Source organism: Poecilia reticulata, linkage group LG19 (genome assembly GCF_000633615.1).
Source record: "Poecilia reticulata strain Guanapo linkage group LG19, Guppy_female_1.0+MT, whole genome shotgun sequence".
In the NCBI taxonomy this organism is placed as follows: Eukaryota; Metazoa; Chordata; class Actinopteri; order Cyprinodontiformes; family Poeciliidae; genus Poecilia; species Poecilia reticulata.
The window spans coordinates 14,542,568-14,559,805 of record NC_024349.1 but is presented as its reverse complement, the minus strand read 5'-3'; the positions used below and the strand labels follow the sequence as shown (position 1 = coordinate 14,559,805).

General features: G+C 38.9%; 2 protein-coding genes across 6 annotated transcripts; one reads left to right on the top strand and one right to left on the bottom strand.

The window, feature by feature from the left end:
• Positions 1-373: 373 nt before the first annotated feature.
• Positions 374-11,808, bottom strand: bicral (BICRA like chromatin remodeling complex associated protein). 5 transcript variants are annotated; one of them, XM_008437250.1, is made up of 14 exons: positions 11,794-11,808; positions 9,876-9,933; positions 7,841-7,982; positions 6,142-6,187; positions 5,863-5,911; positions 5,702-5,767; positions 4,087-5,343; positions 3,966-4,014; positions 3,827-3,867; positions 3,699-3,721; positions 3,456-3,601; positions 3,259-3,353; positions 2,842-2,944; positions 374-1,642 (listed from the first exon to the last, which is right to left on the bottom strand). In XM_008437250.1, exons 4-14 carry the CDS (start codon positions 6,180-6,182, stop codon positions 1,173-1,175), a joined length of 2,340 nt encoding a protein of 779 aa, XP_008435472.1. In that variant the 5' UTR covers positions 6,183-6,187; positions 7,841-7,982; positions 9,876-9,933; positions 11,794-11,808; the 3' UTR covers positions 374-1,172. The 5 variants fall into 5 exon arrangements, with proteins under 5 accessions (XP_008435472.1, XP_008435470.1, XP_008435471.1 ...); XM_008437248.2 differs by lacking the exon at positions 11,794-11,808 and adding an exon at positions 10,444-10,957; XM_008437249.2 differs by lacking the exon at positions 11,794-11,808 and adding an exon at positions 10,444-10,956 and having other exon boundaries at positions 7,841-7,905.
• Positions 11,809-13,411: 1,603 nt separating this feature from the next.
• On the top strand, positions 13,412-14,697 carry tbcc (tubulin folding cofactor C). Its single transcript, XM_008437246.2, has one exon. The coding sequence runs from the start codon at positions 13,503-13,505 to the stop codon at positions 14,532-14,534; it is 1,032 nt and encodes a 343-aa protein (XP_008435468.1). The 5' UTR covers positions 13,412-13,502; the 3' UTR covers positions 14,535-14,697.
• Positions 14,698-17,238: the final 2,541 nt, after the last annotated feature.

The window sequence follows — 17,238 nt, the reverse complement described above, 5'->3', positions numbered from 1 at the left end:
GGGTGTATTTCAGTCATTCAGTTCAAAAACTGACACATATATAGATCCATTGCACACAAAGTGATATATTTCAAGTGTTAATTTCTGTTAATTTTGATGATTTTGACATACAGCTAATGRWAACCCTTTCTTAGAAAGTGAATATTAGATGAGACCAATAAAAACCCAGCCATGGGGAAGACTGCTGACCTCAGGATGGCATGTCACAAAAAAAAACCCCAACTAATTTCTAAAGAAGCTGGCTGTCCAGAGTTCTGAATACATGCATATTAATRGAAAGTTTAGTGGAAGGAAAAAGTACAGGAATCACAGCAACTTCGAGAAGACAATGGACAGTGGCTGCAGTCGCTGCTTCAAGAATCACCAGAGAAACTGACATCTGAGTTTTTATTTGACGTAAACCATAATCATCAAAATAACATAAATACTTMAAATGTATCACTTTAAGTGCAATGAATGTTTCACTTTTTGAGTTTAATTGCTAAATTAAATTAACAGATRCACTTTAGTGCTGGTTAACAATGTGGGTCTAACGTTGATGTAAAAACCCTGAAACTATGGTGTGTTCAGTGCAAATTTCTACATGAACCTGTCTGTACTGAGGTGATCTCAAAGGGAAACTTAACACAGAAGCACTCTGCTCAAGTTTGTAAGGAATTATGAACACGGGAAGGGAGTAATTATTTCTGAATAGAACTTCTTTGTGTAAACACTTTTCATATAAAAACCTAGAGTCAGGCACAGAGCCGCCACCTCCTCGTCATCTGCCCATGTGTTTGAGGAAAAATTAAATGGCACAAGCTGTTAAATGTGTGAAGATAGGAACGCTCCTGCATTCAAAAGTTTCAAATAAAGATTTTTAAATCAACACACAATTTATTTTTTCTTCTTCTTCTTTTTTTTATTTTTTTTTTGCATCTGTTATTCTGCTTCATTGCACACATTCCCGGATCTTTTTAAGTGCCCGACTACACCTTTGATGCTTCGCWGACGTAATGCCTCTAAAACCTTCCGACGCAAACTACACAAATGCTACATGGCTGCGTGTCGCTAGAGTAAACCTTTCTCCACACTGGAGTTTGACAAAAAAAATAAAACTAATAATAAAATACACATGTACCTACAAACAAAACATAAATCATACATATTAGGGATGATATGGAGAATCCGTCTTAACATTCGAGGATGCTGTTGACTGCCGCCTCTAACGCAGAATCTGTGTCCGGGTGAGGGGGTGAGGCGAGATGGGGCGAGTACTGAGGTTGGGACGAGAGGTGGGCCGACACCTGGGAGTGAGTCTGTCCTCCTGCAGCTGCTGCAAAAGGCGAGCGTTTACCTTGCGCRTAACTGTTGGCAGCGTCAGGGCTGTTGCCGGCGCTGCCCGGCCCGAAGCTCTGCTGCGGTCTCTTCAGTTCCAAAACCTTCTGGTTCTCTAGGTGTGGCGGGTGGAGTCTGTCTGTGGGAAGTGCTCCTGCAACCCCGCCCCCTCCCGGGTCTCCAAACCCGGGCTGGAAGTCTGTTCTGTGCTCTGGCTCCGCAGAGCCTTGTTCTGACTGGTCGCAAGTGTTCTCCGACTGAGAGGGAAGGGGATCTTGGAAAACTTTGGATTTCGTTCCACAGCAGAATTCCTCAAGGAAGCCATCTTGGAACAAAACAGTGGGGGTTACATAGAATCATTTTGTTGAAAAGTAAAAAGGGGTAATTCAGATTTTTTTCCAAGTGTGGTTCTGCTAAAAGGTAAGCAGTTAATATCCCACTTACAATATTGCCACCTTCCTAAGTCATTTTTTTGGCCTAAAAGATCTTTGAAGGCGATGTTATAAAACTCTTGGCAGCTACATTTAACTGGTTGTTGCTGGAGGCTGAAACTGACGACTAGTCTGATGGGAAACGAGACAAAAGCCATCCTGTTCCACCATAAAAACAACTTCAATCTCAAAAATCTCACATCTGTTCAAAAATCTCACATCTTCAATGCATTCCCCCTACAACTGAAAAACTACAATACAAAATAGCAACATGAAAGCAATTATTTTTAATGCATTCTGTCACAATCTAAAAGTTTTAAAACTGGAATTAATGGAAATCAGGGAGTTTCGAGGTGATTGCTTGGTTCTAATAAACACWTTGCAGAGCAATGTTTGACCAAATTTGGTGTGGAGTCAGATGCATTTTTACCCAGCCTGACCGAACATTTCCCAGAGGAATAAAAGTTGAACAGAGGGAGATAAGAGGTCGTCTGTCTGATCCTCATAACACTTTACGCCATCTGAGCTTTAATCCTTAGGGGAAAAGTTCATGTGATCTACAWGGAAATGCTTTAGAATCCATGAAGGAATCTGTCCAAGGTTACTTCCTCAGAATAAGGTTCACTAAAGCTGACAAGTCACCTTAAAACTTGCTTCTTGTGTTGATCCAAGTTGTTCACTACTGTTTTCACCTTCTAGCCTCAATCCTTACTAAGTGATYTGGATGTTCACGAACCAGGAAATAATAGCCTACCTTTTGCAATCCTGTAATTTTTTTTTWWWRRMYWRKWMMRKTYYTTAAAAAAAAAGAAATGCACTGTTGAGTGTGTACTGTAAACAGTGTTTMCATAAGACATCATGACTTTTTCAGATTGGARGTAATTRGGAGTACTTTWTGTCTCCGTTGTCAGCTTCAGCTTCCCAGAACAATTATTCTGGATTTACACAAAATGAAGACCCAAAGAGATTTATCTGCCATAGGCAACAACATATTAACTGCTTAACCCTMAACTCAGCCTGATTTCAAAAATACAAACATGTCCATTTAATCTTAAAATGACCATAYTRCATTTTCTGGTTTTTAAGTGTCTACCTGGATCCACTAGCACCATGCGTTTGTCCTGTGTCAGGTTGCTGCGCTCCTCTTGGTTGAAGGTCCTGTCGATCATCACCATTTCTGATGAAGGGCTGGAACGCTGCAGACAAAAGAGGCCAAATGAGTTTTAAAAGCTGAATTTGATCTGGAAGAAATCCAAAGTTAAGCTAAAACACCCCAATTATCCTCTAAATTCATCAATTCTGTAAATATAACCAATGTCCAAAGAAGCACAATGATAAGGTGTGCAGAAAAGTTAGAGGGACACAAAAAAATCTTTGATACTTTGATACTTCACAAACAATAATATTCTATTCTATTGTATAATTTAAAGTTCAATAAAAACAAACAATTAAATAATGCCTGTGCTCAGCTTTTACTTGTCTTAAATCCAGTTCAATAACACGTTCTTACTTCAGCCTCCACCATCAGCAGTCGTCTGTATTTATTGACCATGGTCTGGGTCTTTGTCACCACCTGAGTCGCAACGTCCTCGAACTCATCATCCACTGGGAATTTTCAAGCACATAGTTCAGAGCTAGTCTCAGTCTTCCTTGCCAAAATGAAGTGAAGTCTGTTTTTTTGTTTGTTTGTTTTTTTTACAACTTTACCTTGCGAGAACTCGTCCTGACATGGCGGAGCGCCCTGGAACACGTGGTAAGGGAGTAGTCTTTGCAACGCGTCTTCAACTGATGTGAACTTTCGTCGATTTGGGTTYTGAACTCCGGCGTGATCCCTCCTCAGCTGATGAAGAACCCTTTTGAATTTGGGACAAAAAAAGATACAAACTTCAGACACCAACTAACCACTAAACTCTTAACAAAACCTGCATATCACAGCGTGTGAAAACTCACTGTTCTGTCCTCGTTAGCCTTTTCTATGAAGACAAAAAAAAAAAAAAGGAGAAAAATCATGCATGTGTTGTTACATCATCTCCACATTAAGATTAAAGACATTCATATAAAATCACTATTGAACATACCTCAGAGTTTAGCGTTAAATCTTGTGTTATGGTTTTCAGGGCTAAGGTAGACAAATAAAAAAATGAGTTCAAATTTTAACAGATATGACTTCAAAATGCATTAAAAATATAACGCCATAAGGCAGATAGTTTTAATTACCATGAATGTTGCTGGCCTGCRCCTGTTTGAATGCAGGTGATAAGGAATTCTGCAGAGAAAAGTCAGGTTCATCAAATAAGAGTTTAAAACAGASRAAATAACGGATATTTGACAACTATACCTGTCTAAAATCTTTTTGTTCCTGTGTCACATTGCTGGGTAAAGGAGACAGAGAAGTGCAGTTCTGGGTTTGAGTCACTAAAAGGCGCTGCACTGGGCAAGAGGATGCCTGGCCTTGACCCCCGATCGACCCGACCAGAGTCARACGCCCAGGAGCGCAGGACGTTTGTACGGGTGTGGAGCTCGCACAGGAAACTCCCGACCATGTCTGAGTCACGGTCCCTACAACCTGAGTCCCACTTACTACTCCCTGGTTTAGGATTAGCTGACTTCCTGGTGCAGAGAAGTTCTGCCCTGGTGCAATCTGCACTGTGGGTTGGTTGGCAATTAGGGTGCTTGAGCTGGGATTGGCAGAGCCATTGTGGATGGCGTTGGACGGAGTAAGTGTCAAAGAGTTGGGTAGTAAGAATTGTCCTTGTGATATATTTGTCTGGGCCTGCATTTGTTGCTGGTCCATTGGTGGTTGCACAACTATTGAACCATTAGCTGTATACTGTCCTCCAGGAGTAACAGTGTTAGCRTTTACAACACTACTCAGTGTAGAGGGAGTGGGTTGAAGACCTAGGCTGAAAACAGTCTGGGACGCAGCTTGAGAGGGTTTAGGCTGGATTGGTCTAACGATAGCCTGTGTCCCTCCAGGTCCTCGCTGAATTATGATGTTTTGAAGGGGGATGTTTTTGAAAGGTAAGCCCACCTGCCCTTGGGTTGGGGCAAAGACCTGCCCCCCTGCTGCAGTCACCGCTGGAGCAACAGGCACTCCTGGCCTTAGAACAATCTGAGGWGTTCTTTCCAAGCTGCTCAGAGTCATTACACCTCCACTTGCCCCAAACGAGCCCAAGACCTGGATATGCTGTGTAGAGCCATTGGCCAGTGGAGGTACTCCTTGCAGTACCTGGCCTGCTGGGAATGCAGCTGTCGCAGTGGTTACCACACCCACTCCTCCTCCATAAGCCCCAGAGACCAGCTGGGAGGAGAAGGGAACTGGAGCTTGCACGAGATTTGGAGCTGGCTGGCAGTCCAACATGGCCTCCTGGGCCAAAGTCTGCTCCGTAATGTCAGCTTCCAATAAAGACTTCTGCAGAATGTCAAACGGCTGATCCTCTGCACCAAGGTCCACCCCTTCAGGRGAGCTCCCAGCCCCCAGCTCATCCTCGATAAAAGAGAGGCTACTAGAGAGGTGGAGGCCTCCTCCAGCTGGATCCTCCACAAATTCACCCATTGAAGAAGAGCCATCCTTGAGGCCAGTGTTGCAGCCAGTCTGAAGGAAACATTAAAAGAGTTGGTATTATTGTATATTTAACTTTAAATACCTTATATTTATTCCTGAAAAAATTTGTTTTTCATACAACTGTCAAAATATTTTTTTTCTTGTACAAGACAATCCTGAACTAGAAAGAAAATTGGTATTTGAGATTTGTCATTAATAATAGTGCAATAAAGTTAAATCATGGCTTGTATGTATGGTGCAAGAGAATTTTCAAGCATTCAGTAAAAACCTGATACTTAATTGCAATGTAAGCCCATAAAATTCATTCTTTCAACTGCAACCACTTTTATAATTCTTGTTTGAATCATGATTGTATTTTACTTTGGTGGAAATACGCATATATACTCACTGTCTCATTAGTGAAAAAAGATCCATCTGACCCATAAGCTGCATTTGCCACGTCATCTTCTCCAATCTATTGAAAAAAAAAACCCCACTTAAGATTACCAGTCTGCTGATTTTTTACAAAATATGTAAATGGTTGAAAATGTTCAGCAAAATGCCACTTACAGACTTGCTATTACTGCCGTGCAGATAATCGTTCAATGCTTCCACATCTCTGAAAATGGTGAAGAAGGGAGACTTACAACAGGCAAAATTAAATTGTTTACATTTGTGAATCACATAATAATTGGTGAAAACTTTTTTTCCAAAAATCTTGTTAGGACTTTAGGTCAACTACATTAATTTAAGAGAAGAGATCAGTATTAACTTTATAAACTTTAGTGTGAGCATTTTGTGCATTGATTTTGCATCACTTTAGGAAGGAAAAACAGGTGTTTYTTTTACCCTAAAATATCCAGAAGACGGCGATCGTCGTCATCATCCATGACACCTGAAATGATGTCGAGTAAAAACGTCAGGATTTTTTTTATGCCGGTATGTGTATAGTGGGAGATCTGCCATATACTAGTCACTTCTTATTCCTCTGCGGGTTTGCATAAGCTAATCACAGAGCTGAAWGACATGATCATTTGTGGCTTTTGACTTTTTATGTGGACCATTCATTTTTCAAGGTGAAATGATTACGTAATTAACAACTGCAATGACGTATGAGCCWAAATTAMGTGCACCATYTTGAATAATGRATTTTCTTCAGTTCGCACATTATACAAATTATGCAAACAGGCAAAGATGTACACACAATCTCAATATTAGTTGTTTAAATGTTCCTTAGCAAGTTGCACCTCCAACACATGCATCTATAAAATTAAAAGCSTGTTTGAATTATGGTTGCATTATACTTCGGTAGAAACAAATGTTCTTCCAGACATTAAACCACTCTTCTTGGCAGAATTGACAGAGTTAATTTAAATTGGTTGGTAGAAATGAACATAATGAACATTTTAAATTTCAATGTTGCAATTAATCTCCATTATTCAACTTTACTGTCTCAGTTCCTCAAGTCCAGATGTGGTGTAGAGGAAGTGAAACACTGTGCAATTAGGAACTTTACGCATTTTGGGTGTCATAGCAGAGCACTTGAGAAGTGATATACTATCAAACATTGTATTTTAACAGCATTTTCTGGCTGCAGTATTGCACATAAAATTTGCATTGGCATGACGATTGTAATTTTGTACATTGCTGCACTCTTTTGCTAAGACTGATGGAAGTTTTGGTAGAGACTATRATAGCTTATTGATAGCCTGAAATATCCCTTTGTAAATAAGATTTGATGTGTTTAGCATTTTAGTCCTGATGAAACAAAACTGTATAAAGGTTTGAACTACCTAAATGTTAATTTTAGAGGACACTGACRGACTATGGAGCTACGTCYATCAGCTTTGAGTAAAGCACCAGTAYCACTGGAAGCAAAACACCAACAGCGTGATATTACCACAACAGTCTAAGGTTAGAAAGACTCATCTTGACTTGATCAAACATCTTGTCCCGYCATTGCGTTCAAATAAGTTATTCTTTATATTGTCTGACAATATAACTTCTCTCCAGAAAACTGTTTGAAMCAATAGTCATAAAATCTGCATTTTGTTTTTTTAAGAAAAAYTGCTAATTTTCTTAAAAAGCAAGAATGCATATAAATCTATGGCTCTCTTTTCTGGGTCGTCACTGAATTTCTTGAACCTTACTACTGAATTAAYCCCTTAACTGTCGCGATGACTCTGGTGTCTTCCTAGACCTATTGACTTGTGCATAAGTGTTTTGAGAACATCAGTTACGGGGTTTTCAACATTAGTCAACATTGCCGCACTGAGGCTTTGCCACATTAAAATACATTCTAGAACCATTATGACCACTCCAAAAGGATTCAGACTAAATAATGTATGTACATATTGGTATGTATCATTTTGACTCAGTTTGGACAAGTAATAACTTGTTTTCATAGCAGCCATTTGTTGTAGGAACATTCCACCATGAAAGAATGGTCACAATAAACCTTTAAAAGCCCAGAGTAAATATAACAATCATGCTGATGTTGGCATTCTGTACAGTGTGATGATGATAATAGTAGGGGCATGTAACTCACAAGATGTCCACCAGGAAGCATGGATTCAGTCATGTAAYAGCCTTATTCTCTTGTAACAGGCTGGGCTGCAGTGTRAAAAACTGTTTTTAGTAAATTTACAAGGTTGTTGGCCAGRGTTATTGCAAATAGTGAGTATGGCAACCTGTAACACACATTTAGAGGGTGAAATAAGGCAGTGGAAGGGGACATTTGTTATTCAGTACACAAGTGAAGAACAGGAGGGCTTTCACCACTCCTACAAATGCTTTTGACACACAGACTCCCTCCCATTACTCTTCTCTGCTGCCCTTCACTGATTATAACTTGTGCTTGCAGTGTAAAAACTTACAATCAGGTGCAAATGCTGGCTTATGTAATATACACATTATATAGAGATTTGTATTTCAATGTCCAGCTGAATGGCTTTATGTATCAGCCAGAATTGGTGTGCTGTAATATGTGGAGTATTTGAATAATTATATGGCAGAGCTCTGTAAAACAGTGTCAGGAAAGCAAACTCCCTGTAGCACTGTGGAAAAAGCAGTGAAAGACTTTATTCTGATCAGTTATTGTAAGAGTTTGGTCATTGTGTGGGCATGTGTGGAAGCAACTGCAGCACTACAAAATGGCTGTACCACACCATGGGGCTGTCTTTGTAGCCGCACCACGCTCAGCCACCATCTTTGATTCTGGGTGAACAAAGACAGAGTGGGAAACTGTACCAAAAACTAAGAATTGTTTGCTAAATTGTGAGTGAATACAAGAAAAAAAAACACGCCGAAGTTAAGCTTTTAACCCCTTTAAACAACTTCCGACTATTTTGTTGCTAAAAGGCGACGATTATAGCATAGAAACGGAAAACAAACACTTAAAATGGCTATAGATTAGATATATTAATTTACTAGATTAAGAATAAATATGGAAAGCTACATAAATATGGAAAGCTAGTGAGGAAAAAAACGGTAATATTGTATACTTAAGAAAGCAAATTATAAGGTTAACAGCTGTCTCTACTCCTATGTTTAACCAAAATTAAGCTAGGGTCATAAAAACAAGATGAGGTTGGAAGTCCATTTCCAGTTAAAAACAATTGTCGTTACCACCCTGAACTAAATCTTTTTTATTCAGRTGTTGAGCAGGTTTTGAAATGAAACGTTAACAAATACGAGCATTCCTATGCGGGTATTTTTAAACGTTTTGTTGTAGTCTAKTGCGGATATTTCCGAAAATCCGTCCTAGCATGTAGGTAACACCGCAGAAAAAAAACTGCTTTTGAGTCCGAGCTTCTTTGGTTGTTGTTTAAACGCTGGTGTTTTTAAATAAAGCGGTTGCTGAGAAGTTGCGTTTGTAGGTTTCAATCCCTCCACAAAATAAACCGAATCGAGAAAAAGATAATCGCATTGAAGCAGGACAAAACGCCCGTTCGTCTCTGACGCATTTTCTTTCCCTGCTCCGAGAGGGGGAAGCCTTCATTTGCCCTCGATGCTTGGCTCACCCGCCAGCACGGGAAAATACACAACACCGTCACTTTTGTGCCGAGCGGAGAGGTTTATTTTCGGGCGTTAGRACAGGTTTCACCCTCGGTTGGGTCGCTCTTCAGTCTCGGACGCCGCATTTTCAGCTTCAACCCTCGGCCTGTTCTTGCTGTCAGGTTAGCTAGCCGCAATGTCGTCGACGCCTGTTTTGAAACCGTCAGCTGGAATTCGCTGGAATGGCTAAAGGACTAAACCGCGTTGAGCCATAAATATTTATCCCGATTAGCATAACATAAAGACKACTGAAAAGAGGCAAACCCTTTACTCCTGTCTCACTCCTCTTGAAACCCAATATCTCCATTTGGCAACTTTTAATTTGCTCCCCCCTCCTTCTCCTCCTCCTCCTTCTTCTCCCTCTCCCACTCATATATTTTTCTCACTGTCCCTGTTCTGTCTCGGATAGATTTTTCTCTCCGCTCAAACTCTCTTCCCTCCCTGAAGGAAGGGAGGAAGGAGCCTGTGTGTGTTTTTTCCTTGAAATTTTTATCACAAAATTATAATACACTCAAAGGGGAACTCACCGTCATGAAAAAGCAGTGTCTTGTCAACGGGGTTTCCTCGCCATCACCGCACGGGTCGCTGGGGTAATGCATACAGCGAAATCAGCGGAGCTCAACGACACCAAACGATCCCACATATTTTTACGGGAAATATACAAACACTGATAATTTATTTATAAAAAGTAACGTTACATCAAGTTGTATTTTATATATCATAGAATATATTTTCATACGCCAGTGAATAAAAGACATATACTTTATCATGACCAACAGTAGAGGGCGGTCCTGTGTTTACCACACCTTGACGTTCCTCAGGTATAAACATGTGATCCAACTTCAGCAAAACCAGGCCAAATTTAAAGTTTTATTTCCATTTAATATCTCCAATTATTTAGGCTATTTAATGTTTGGCTTAAAAAAAACACACACACACACACGCGCGCGCGCGCACACACACACACAAACAAAGGGTTATTGTGTCCAACTATAAGATTATAAAATACCTGAAGACGTAAAAACTTGCATATTCAATGCAGTTAGAAAATACAATATTTATCTCAAAGGGAAATTAAATATTGTTATAACTTACATAATCCAAGTATCTTCAGAGTCGCGGAAGGGATYTCCAGTAGCAGTCAGTGTTGCAACGAATCTCAAACCTCTGACTGAAATATGTTGCTGTATGACAGCAACAGCTCAGCTCAACAGCACTGCTAATCCATTGTATCTGCTTTTGGTTTTCCTCTTTAAATTTATGTCTGACCATATAGTTAGAAAGCTGGGTAGATAACTGTTGAAGTCAGGGATATGATATGACCCTTCCCCATTATGGAAGAGAAGGTTTGAACTTCCTCCTTCTGTATATCTGCTCTTTGATCCTGCTCTGCATCTATGAAGCCTTCTTTCCAACCCCTCTGGGACTTGGGTTGTAGTTCAGGTATTTGAGCTTTTGAGATACTAATCAGCTGCTCCCAGATGTAAAAGTAATACCTGGTTCCCAAGGTTACGCATCAAAACAGCTGTCAAAAAGTGAAATAGTGACAGCAAAAATTCTAGCTGCATAGCATCCAAACCAAAGAGAATGGTGATCATGTCAACGCAATCTTTCAAACAAAGAAGTTATTAATAAAAGTCCATGAAAAGAACAAATCAGAACTAATGTGAAATAGCTACTCTAACATCCTGGCAATATTACAACATTATTAAAATGACTCTTCCTCTCTCTCRTTTTCTCTCTCTTTCTCTCTATATATTTATATAATTTTCTGTAATATACAACAAGTTTTATAACTTTAGAAACATTTTCTGTCAATATTTGTGGTGCATTGAACTCTGATAAATTGTGACAAGAGGTAAATTGGATACGGTAAATATTTAATTCTTTCCCTGAAATTACATAGTTAAAGCTAAGAGTGTCAGTACATTGGCCTGAAAACACAAAGTTAGGTCGCATGACACACAGGGGTGTTGTCAGCATCAGATATGGAGCTAAGTTTACAGTGTTTTTAATNCTGATAATTTATTTATAAAAAGTAACGTTACATCAAGTTGTATTTTATATATCATAGAATATATTTTCATACGCCAGTGAATAAAAGACATATACTTTATCATGACCAACAGTAGAGGGCGGTCCTGTGTTTACCACACCTTGACGTTCCTCAGGTATAAACATGTGATCCAACTTCAGCAAAACCAGGCCAAATTTAAAGTTTTATTTCCATTTAATATCTCCAATTATTTAGGCTATTTAATGTTTGGCTTAAAAAAAACACACACACACACACGCGCGCGCGCGCACACACACACACAAACAAAGGGTTATTGTGTCCAACTATAAGATTATAAAATACCTGAAGACGTAAAAACTTGCATATTCAATGCAGTTAGAAAATACAATATTTATCTCAAAGGGAAATTAAATATTGTTATAACTTACATAATCCAAGTATCTTCAGAGTCGCGGAAGGGATYTCCAGTAGCAGTCAGTGTTGCAACGAATCTCAAACCTCTGACTGAAATATGTTGCTGTATGACAGCAACAGCTCAGCTCAACAGCACTGCTAATCCATTGTATCTGCTTTTGGTTTTCCTCTTTAAATTTATGTCTGACCATATAGTTAGAAAGCTGGGTAGATAACTGTTGAAGTCAGGGATATGATATGACCCTTCCCCATTATGGAAGAGAAGGTTTGAACTTCCTCCTTCTGTATATCTGCTCTTTGATCCTGCTCTGCATCTATGAAGCCTTCTTTCCAACCCCTCTGGGACTTGGGTTGTAGTTCAGGTATTTGAGCTTTTGAGATACTAATCAGCTGCTCCCAGATGTAAAAGTAATACCTGGTTCCCAAGGTTACGCATCAAAACAGCTGTCAAAAAGTGAAATAGTGACAGCAAAAATTCTAGCTGCATAGCATCCAAACCAAAGAGAATGGTGATCATGTCAACGCAATCTTTCAAACAAAGAAGTTATTAATAAAAGTCCATGAAAAGAACAAATCAGAACTAATGTGAAATAGCTACTCTAACATCCTGGCAATATTACAACATTATTAAAATGACTCTTCCTCTCTCTCRTTTTCTCTCTCTTTCTCTCTATATATTTATATAATTTTCTGTAATATACAACAAGTTTTATAACTTTAGAAACATTTTCTGTCAATATTTGTGGTGCATTGAACTCTGATAAATTGTGACAAGAGGTAAATTGGATACGGTAAATATTTAATTCTTTCCCTGAAATTACATAGTTAAAGCTAAGAGTGTCAGTACATTGGCCTGAAAACACAAAGTTAGGTCGCATGACACACAGGGGTGTTGTCAGCATCAGATATGGAGCTAAGTTTACAGTGTTTTTAATCAATCTCTTTATTCACTCGTTTTAACAAATTTCATCATTAATTCACAAAACCATTTTCAGCAACAACTTTTTTTCTCTTTAGTCCAGATGAGATGCTTCTGATGATGTCTCACTTTCAAGAGTTGCTTATCAGAAGGGGTATGACTGTTGTAACAGTGATATGTACTTGATATGGTCTGTATGTGGTAGCCCACGAAGCTCTGACTATTGTATTGTTTAAAAAAGTTAAATAAAGCATAGAAAAAAGTTAAAAGCTAGAAATCAATGTGTATTTATGGACATTGATACTCTTTTGGTTAAATTATGACAGCCTTTGGGCGGCCCATAAATTTGCCCTGGTCACTATGATCCGTGTTGTGTCACTTTTTCCTTCSTCTCAACTTATCATTAACATGCTTACARACCTATGTGAATAACCAGAAATTTTTAACAAGTACCTTTTGTGACTTCCCCTGTCCATGTTTGTCTGCTTGACAACTGTTAAGTCAGTGGTCTTTCCCACTATTATTAGGCCTTAACATAACATTTCTGCATTACAAATCCTGAATGTTGGGCTCTTGTCATAGTAATCAGAAGAAACTCCTGAAAACATAATTTTTTTTGAGAAATGTAGTTGTATAACATTTGAGTTGAATTCACATAAAATAGCTTTTATGATTTTATGATTTTTTTTTACAGATTTACAGGTTTTAGAAGTTTTTCTGTAAGGCCTCCTTACCAGCAGGTGGCAGTGTGCCACTACAATATCCTTATAGTGGTTGTGACATCACATCCGTCACCGTATCAACATGGATGCGACTCTGAAAACAAGTGAAGAAAATGGGTTTTATGACCGAAATGCAGCCGCCAAACTACATGAGCGAATTGAGAAACGTCAGCAGGTGTTGGCAGAAGACGTTGAACGAAGAAAAGAGGCGAGACAGAGCCAGTCGGTGGCTGAGGAGAAGAGTGAATATTTTGTGAGCTCTTTCAATGCGGAGCGAGCCGGTATCCRGGAGCTTCTTTCCGGCTGTTCTGGAGCTGACCGACCCACTGTGACCCAGAAACTGGARGAGGCCACGGCCAAGATGACGCAGCTACAGAAATTTCTGAACGACAGCATGATATTTCTGAGCCAGTACCAAATAAGAGTAGCTCAGGGTGCTCTGCAAAAGCTCCAGGCATCTCTGAATGAGACCAGAGAGGAGGCCTTGCCCAAGAAAAAGTTCGCATTTAGATCGAGAACCAAAGCTGCGGAGAAGGTCTCTGATTCTCCTCCTCCTCCTTCATCTGAGACTGTGAGTTTAGGTGTCACCAAGGTGGATGAAGCTACAATCTCAGAGCAGACTGGCTTCTCCAACATAAGCAACGAGTCTCTGACAAAGACGTCAGACGAGATCCAAAACAGAGATGTGCTGCTGACTCACCTGACCAACTGCAAGGTTCGTCTGTATGGTTCTCCCAGCACCCTGCACCTGAAACACATCGCAGCCTGTGAGGTTCTCTGTGGACCTGTAGCTACCTCTGTGTTCGTGGACCACTGCAGCAACAGTGTCCTAGGCTTCCCCTGCCAGCAGCTGAGGACCCACAACACCACTGACACCAAGGTGTACTTGCACGTCACCAGCCGGGCCATCATCGAGGACTGCCRGGGGGTGAGCTTCGCCCCRTTCTGCTGGTCTTACCCCACCCTGGACCAGGACTTTGCTGCGTCTGGCCTGGACCAGGACMGAAACAACTGGAGCCAGGTGGACGACTTCAACTGGCTGGCTGCTGGGACACCGTCCCCAAACTGGACTGTTATTCCAGAAGCAGACAGAAAAACCTCCTGGGACCCTTAAAATGGAATGTCTTAAGATGTTCTCCAAGTTCACATATTCAGTTAAATTAAGTGGGAAAAAAGCCCACCTGATTATTGTCATTKATCCACTCAGTCTTGGGTGATGCACTTAAATATAATGTATGTATACATTGATTCTTTAAAATAAAGTTTCTTGCATTTCATTTGGACTTCTTATTACTCTAAAACACGTGTTCCTTTACCTACTTGTTTAAAAAAACAATCAAATTTTAGTTTGTTTCTTTACAGTCGACATTGGTCACTGCTATTAGTGTATGTACATTTCTGATATTTAAAAGTTTACATGTTTAAAAACAGAACATTTTCCATTATTTTGTTCTTATGGTTTTAATGTCATACCAAATAACTTACTGGACTGACATTCAGATTAGAATAAAGCACTCACTTTGAGTTTAGAAATCTATACAAAATGTAAGTTTCACTTTTTGAACTGAATTTCTAAAATAAATTAATGTGATAATATAACTTATTAAATGCACTAGTAGTACTGGTTTGAACAGTGCTTCCTCAAAATCAAACGTGGGGAGCCGATATCCTCTGAAAATTAATTCAATAAACAATAAACGGTGAAGCATATTTTTAAATGTTAAAAGAGATTAAAACATCACTTAAAAGTGGATAAAAGCACTTGTGGGGCAGTTTATTTGCTGTTGAAAATGCGTTTTTGACATTGCATTTCTCTCTAGTTAAAGCAAAAATGCTTGTAAATGCAACAAATAGTGCAGGTCATGAGTCTACCACTTGTAATTTTAGGTCAGAAACACAAAAGTTTGGGGACCAATGGGTTACAATTTGATCCTGTTCATTTCAGAACTTCCTCTTTACCAGCTAATATCTGTGATATAAGTACAGTCGCGGTAGCTGACAATGGAGAGAAAAAAGTCCCACTAGRCRTGCAAATCTTTTCTYTCTGTGTAATATTTTGTGAGACAATTGGCTATTCTGTCTAAATTTTGTGCTGATAAGTGTTGAGGCTTAAAAAGTGTTAGCGTGCAGTGTTTGTGTGGAGTGTCCAGGAACACTAACCTAATTACCTGAGCACCCAGTGATCTGATAATCCTATCAACAACACTGATCCGTTAAAAGTCGGAACCACGTTGTTTTTAAAASCACTTTTGAAATTATTTTTAATATACCAGTGTGTTAATGTGTGAATTTCTACTATTTTTGTTACTGATAGCACTCAGGTGCAAAACAGGTTTGTACATTTGTAAACTCCAAAATATATAAAAATGTAACCATTACTTGAGCTTTTAACATGGTCCAAAATGCCAAACATGTCAGATCAGACAGGTATTTTGCATTGTTACACAGTCAGATTTTTTGTAGAGTGTGTTTCTGATTTTAAGAAGTGACAGACTTAGGTTGGGTAAAAAGCTAATTTTAAAACTAAATTGAMAAATTKGTTGCTGTCTGACTCTTGTTTTTTGAGCATTTATYCATAAAAACTCTTGTTCCCTCAAAGCTGCAAAGACATAATACATAAACCAAATGACTTACGGTATCCATTTCAAATAAAATGAGCATGTGGGAATACAAACATTTCAAGAAAATAGCTCATCTTTCATAAAATGACTAGACTGAAGGGTGTTACTTTCACTCATCCCTCTTTATATCTCATTTCATCTCATTTATGCACTGGGAGTTTCAAAGCCTCACCTTACTACTTTCAAGTATACTTTTTGTCACTGCCAAATAACTCAATCTTTTTTCCATCTGACCATAACAATGTAAAAAAAAAGAAGATTAAAACTTGTGCAACCAGGTCTTATTTTAAAGCATCAAGTAACTGACACTTTCTTGCCCTTGTTGAGAGGAGTTAAGCATATGACAGGAGCTGTAGAATATAGTAGATATAGTAAATTACATTGAATAAATTCTGTTAAAAACACTTTAATAATCACACATGGAAATTTAAAAATATCTATTGATTGTACAATACATATTATTATTTCTACTTTAAGGGTTACAATGTAAGAGACCCACAAATATTACAACAATTAGTATGTGGATTGTTATATMCTAAACCCAGAGGACATTAGAAGTAGAAAACGGCAGCCCTTTTTCCACCCAAAGCTTGTGTTGTAGTACAATAAATGTAACATAATTTAATTGTAAAATGAGAACATTCATCATGATTTTCCTAAACCCAAATATAGTAGTAGTGCAACTTTTGTGTCAGTGTTGGACAGAGTGTCAGAAAATGGGTGAGGTTAGGACGTGTTGCATGTGACACTTCATGCACCAGACTCGAATAGGTTAACTTAAAATGTGTCTAACTTATTTTTGCAATTGTAAATAGGTGAGGTAAGGYGCACCTGAAGACTGACATTGTTGTACATTCTCTTTTGCAAAATACTTCAATCCCATTAGATTGAGGGTGTATGTGAACATCAAGACCCTTTGATCTAAATCTCTCCATTATGGCTCTGATTATGTGTTTAGGGTCCTTGTCATGCTGGAAGGTAAATCTTTTAGTCTCATGTTTTTGCAGCCACCAACATGTTTCATTCCGGGATTGTCTTTCATTCAGCTCCATCCAGCTGAATAAAGCTTAAGAATAACCAGTGGTGGGAAGTAACGAAGTACAAATGAGAAGTAGAAACTTCTCATCAGAGAGGTCAAAAGTCACATGTGGTGTACCCCAAGGTTCAATACTAGGACCCCCTTCTTTTCAATATTTA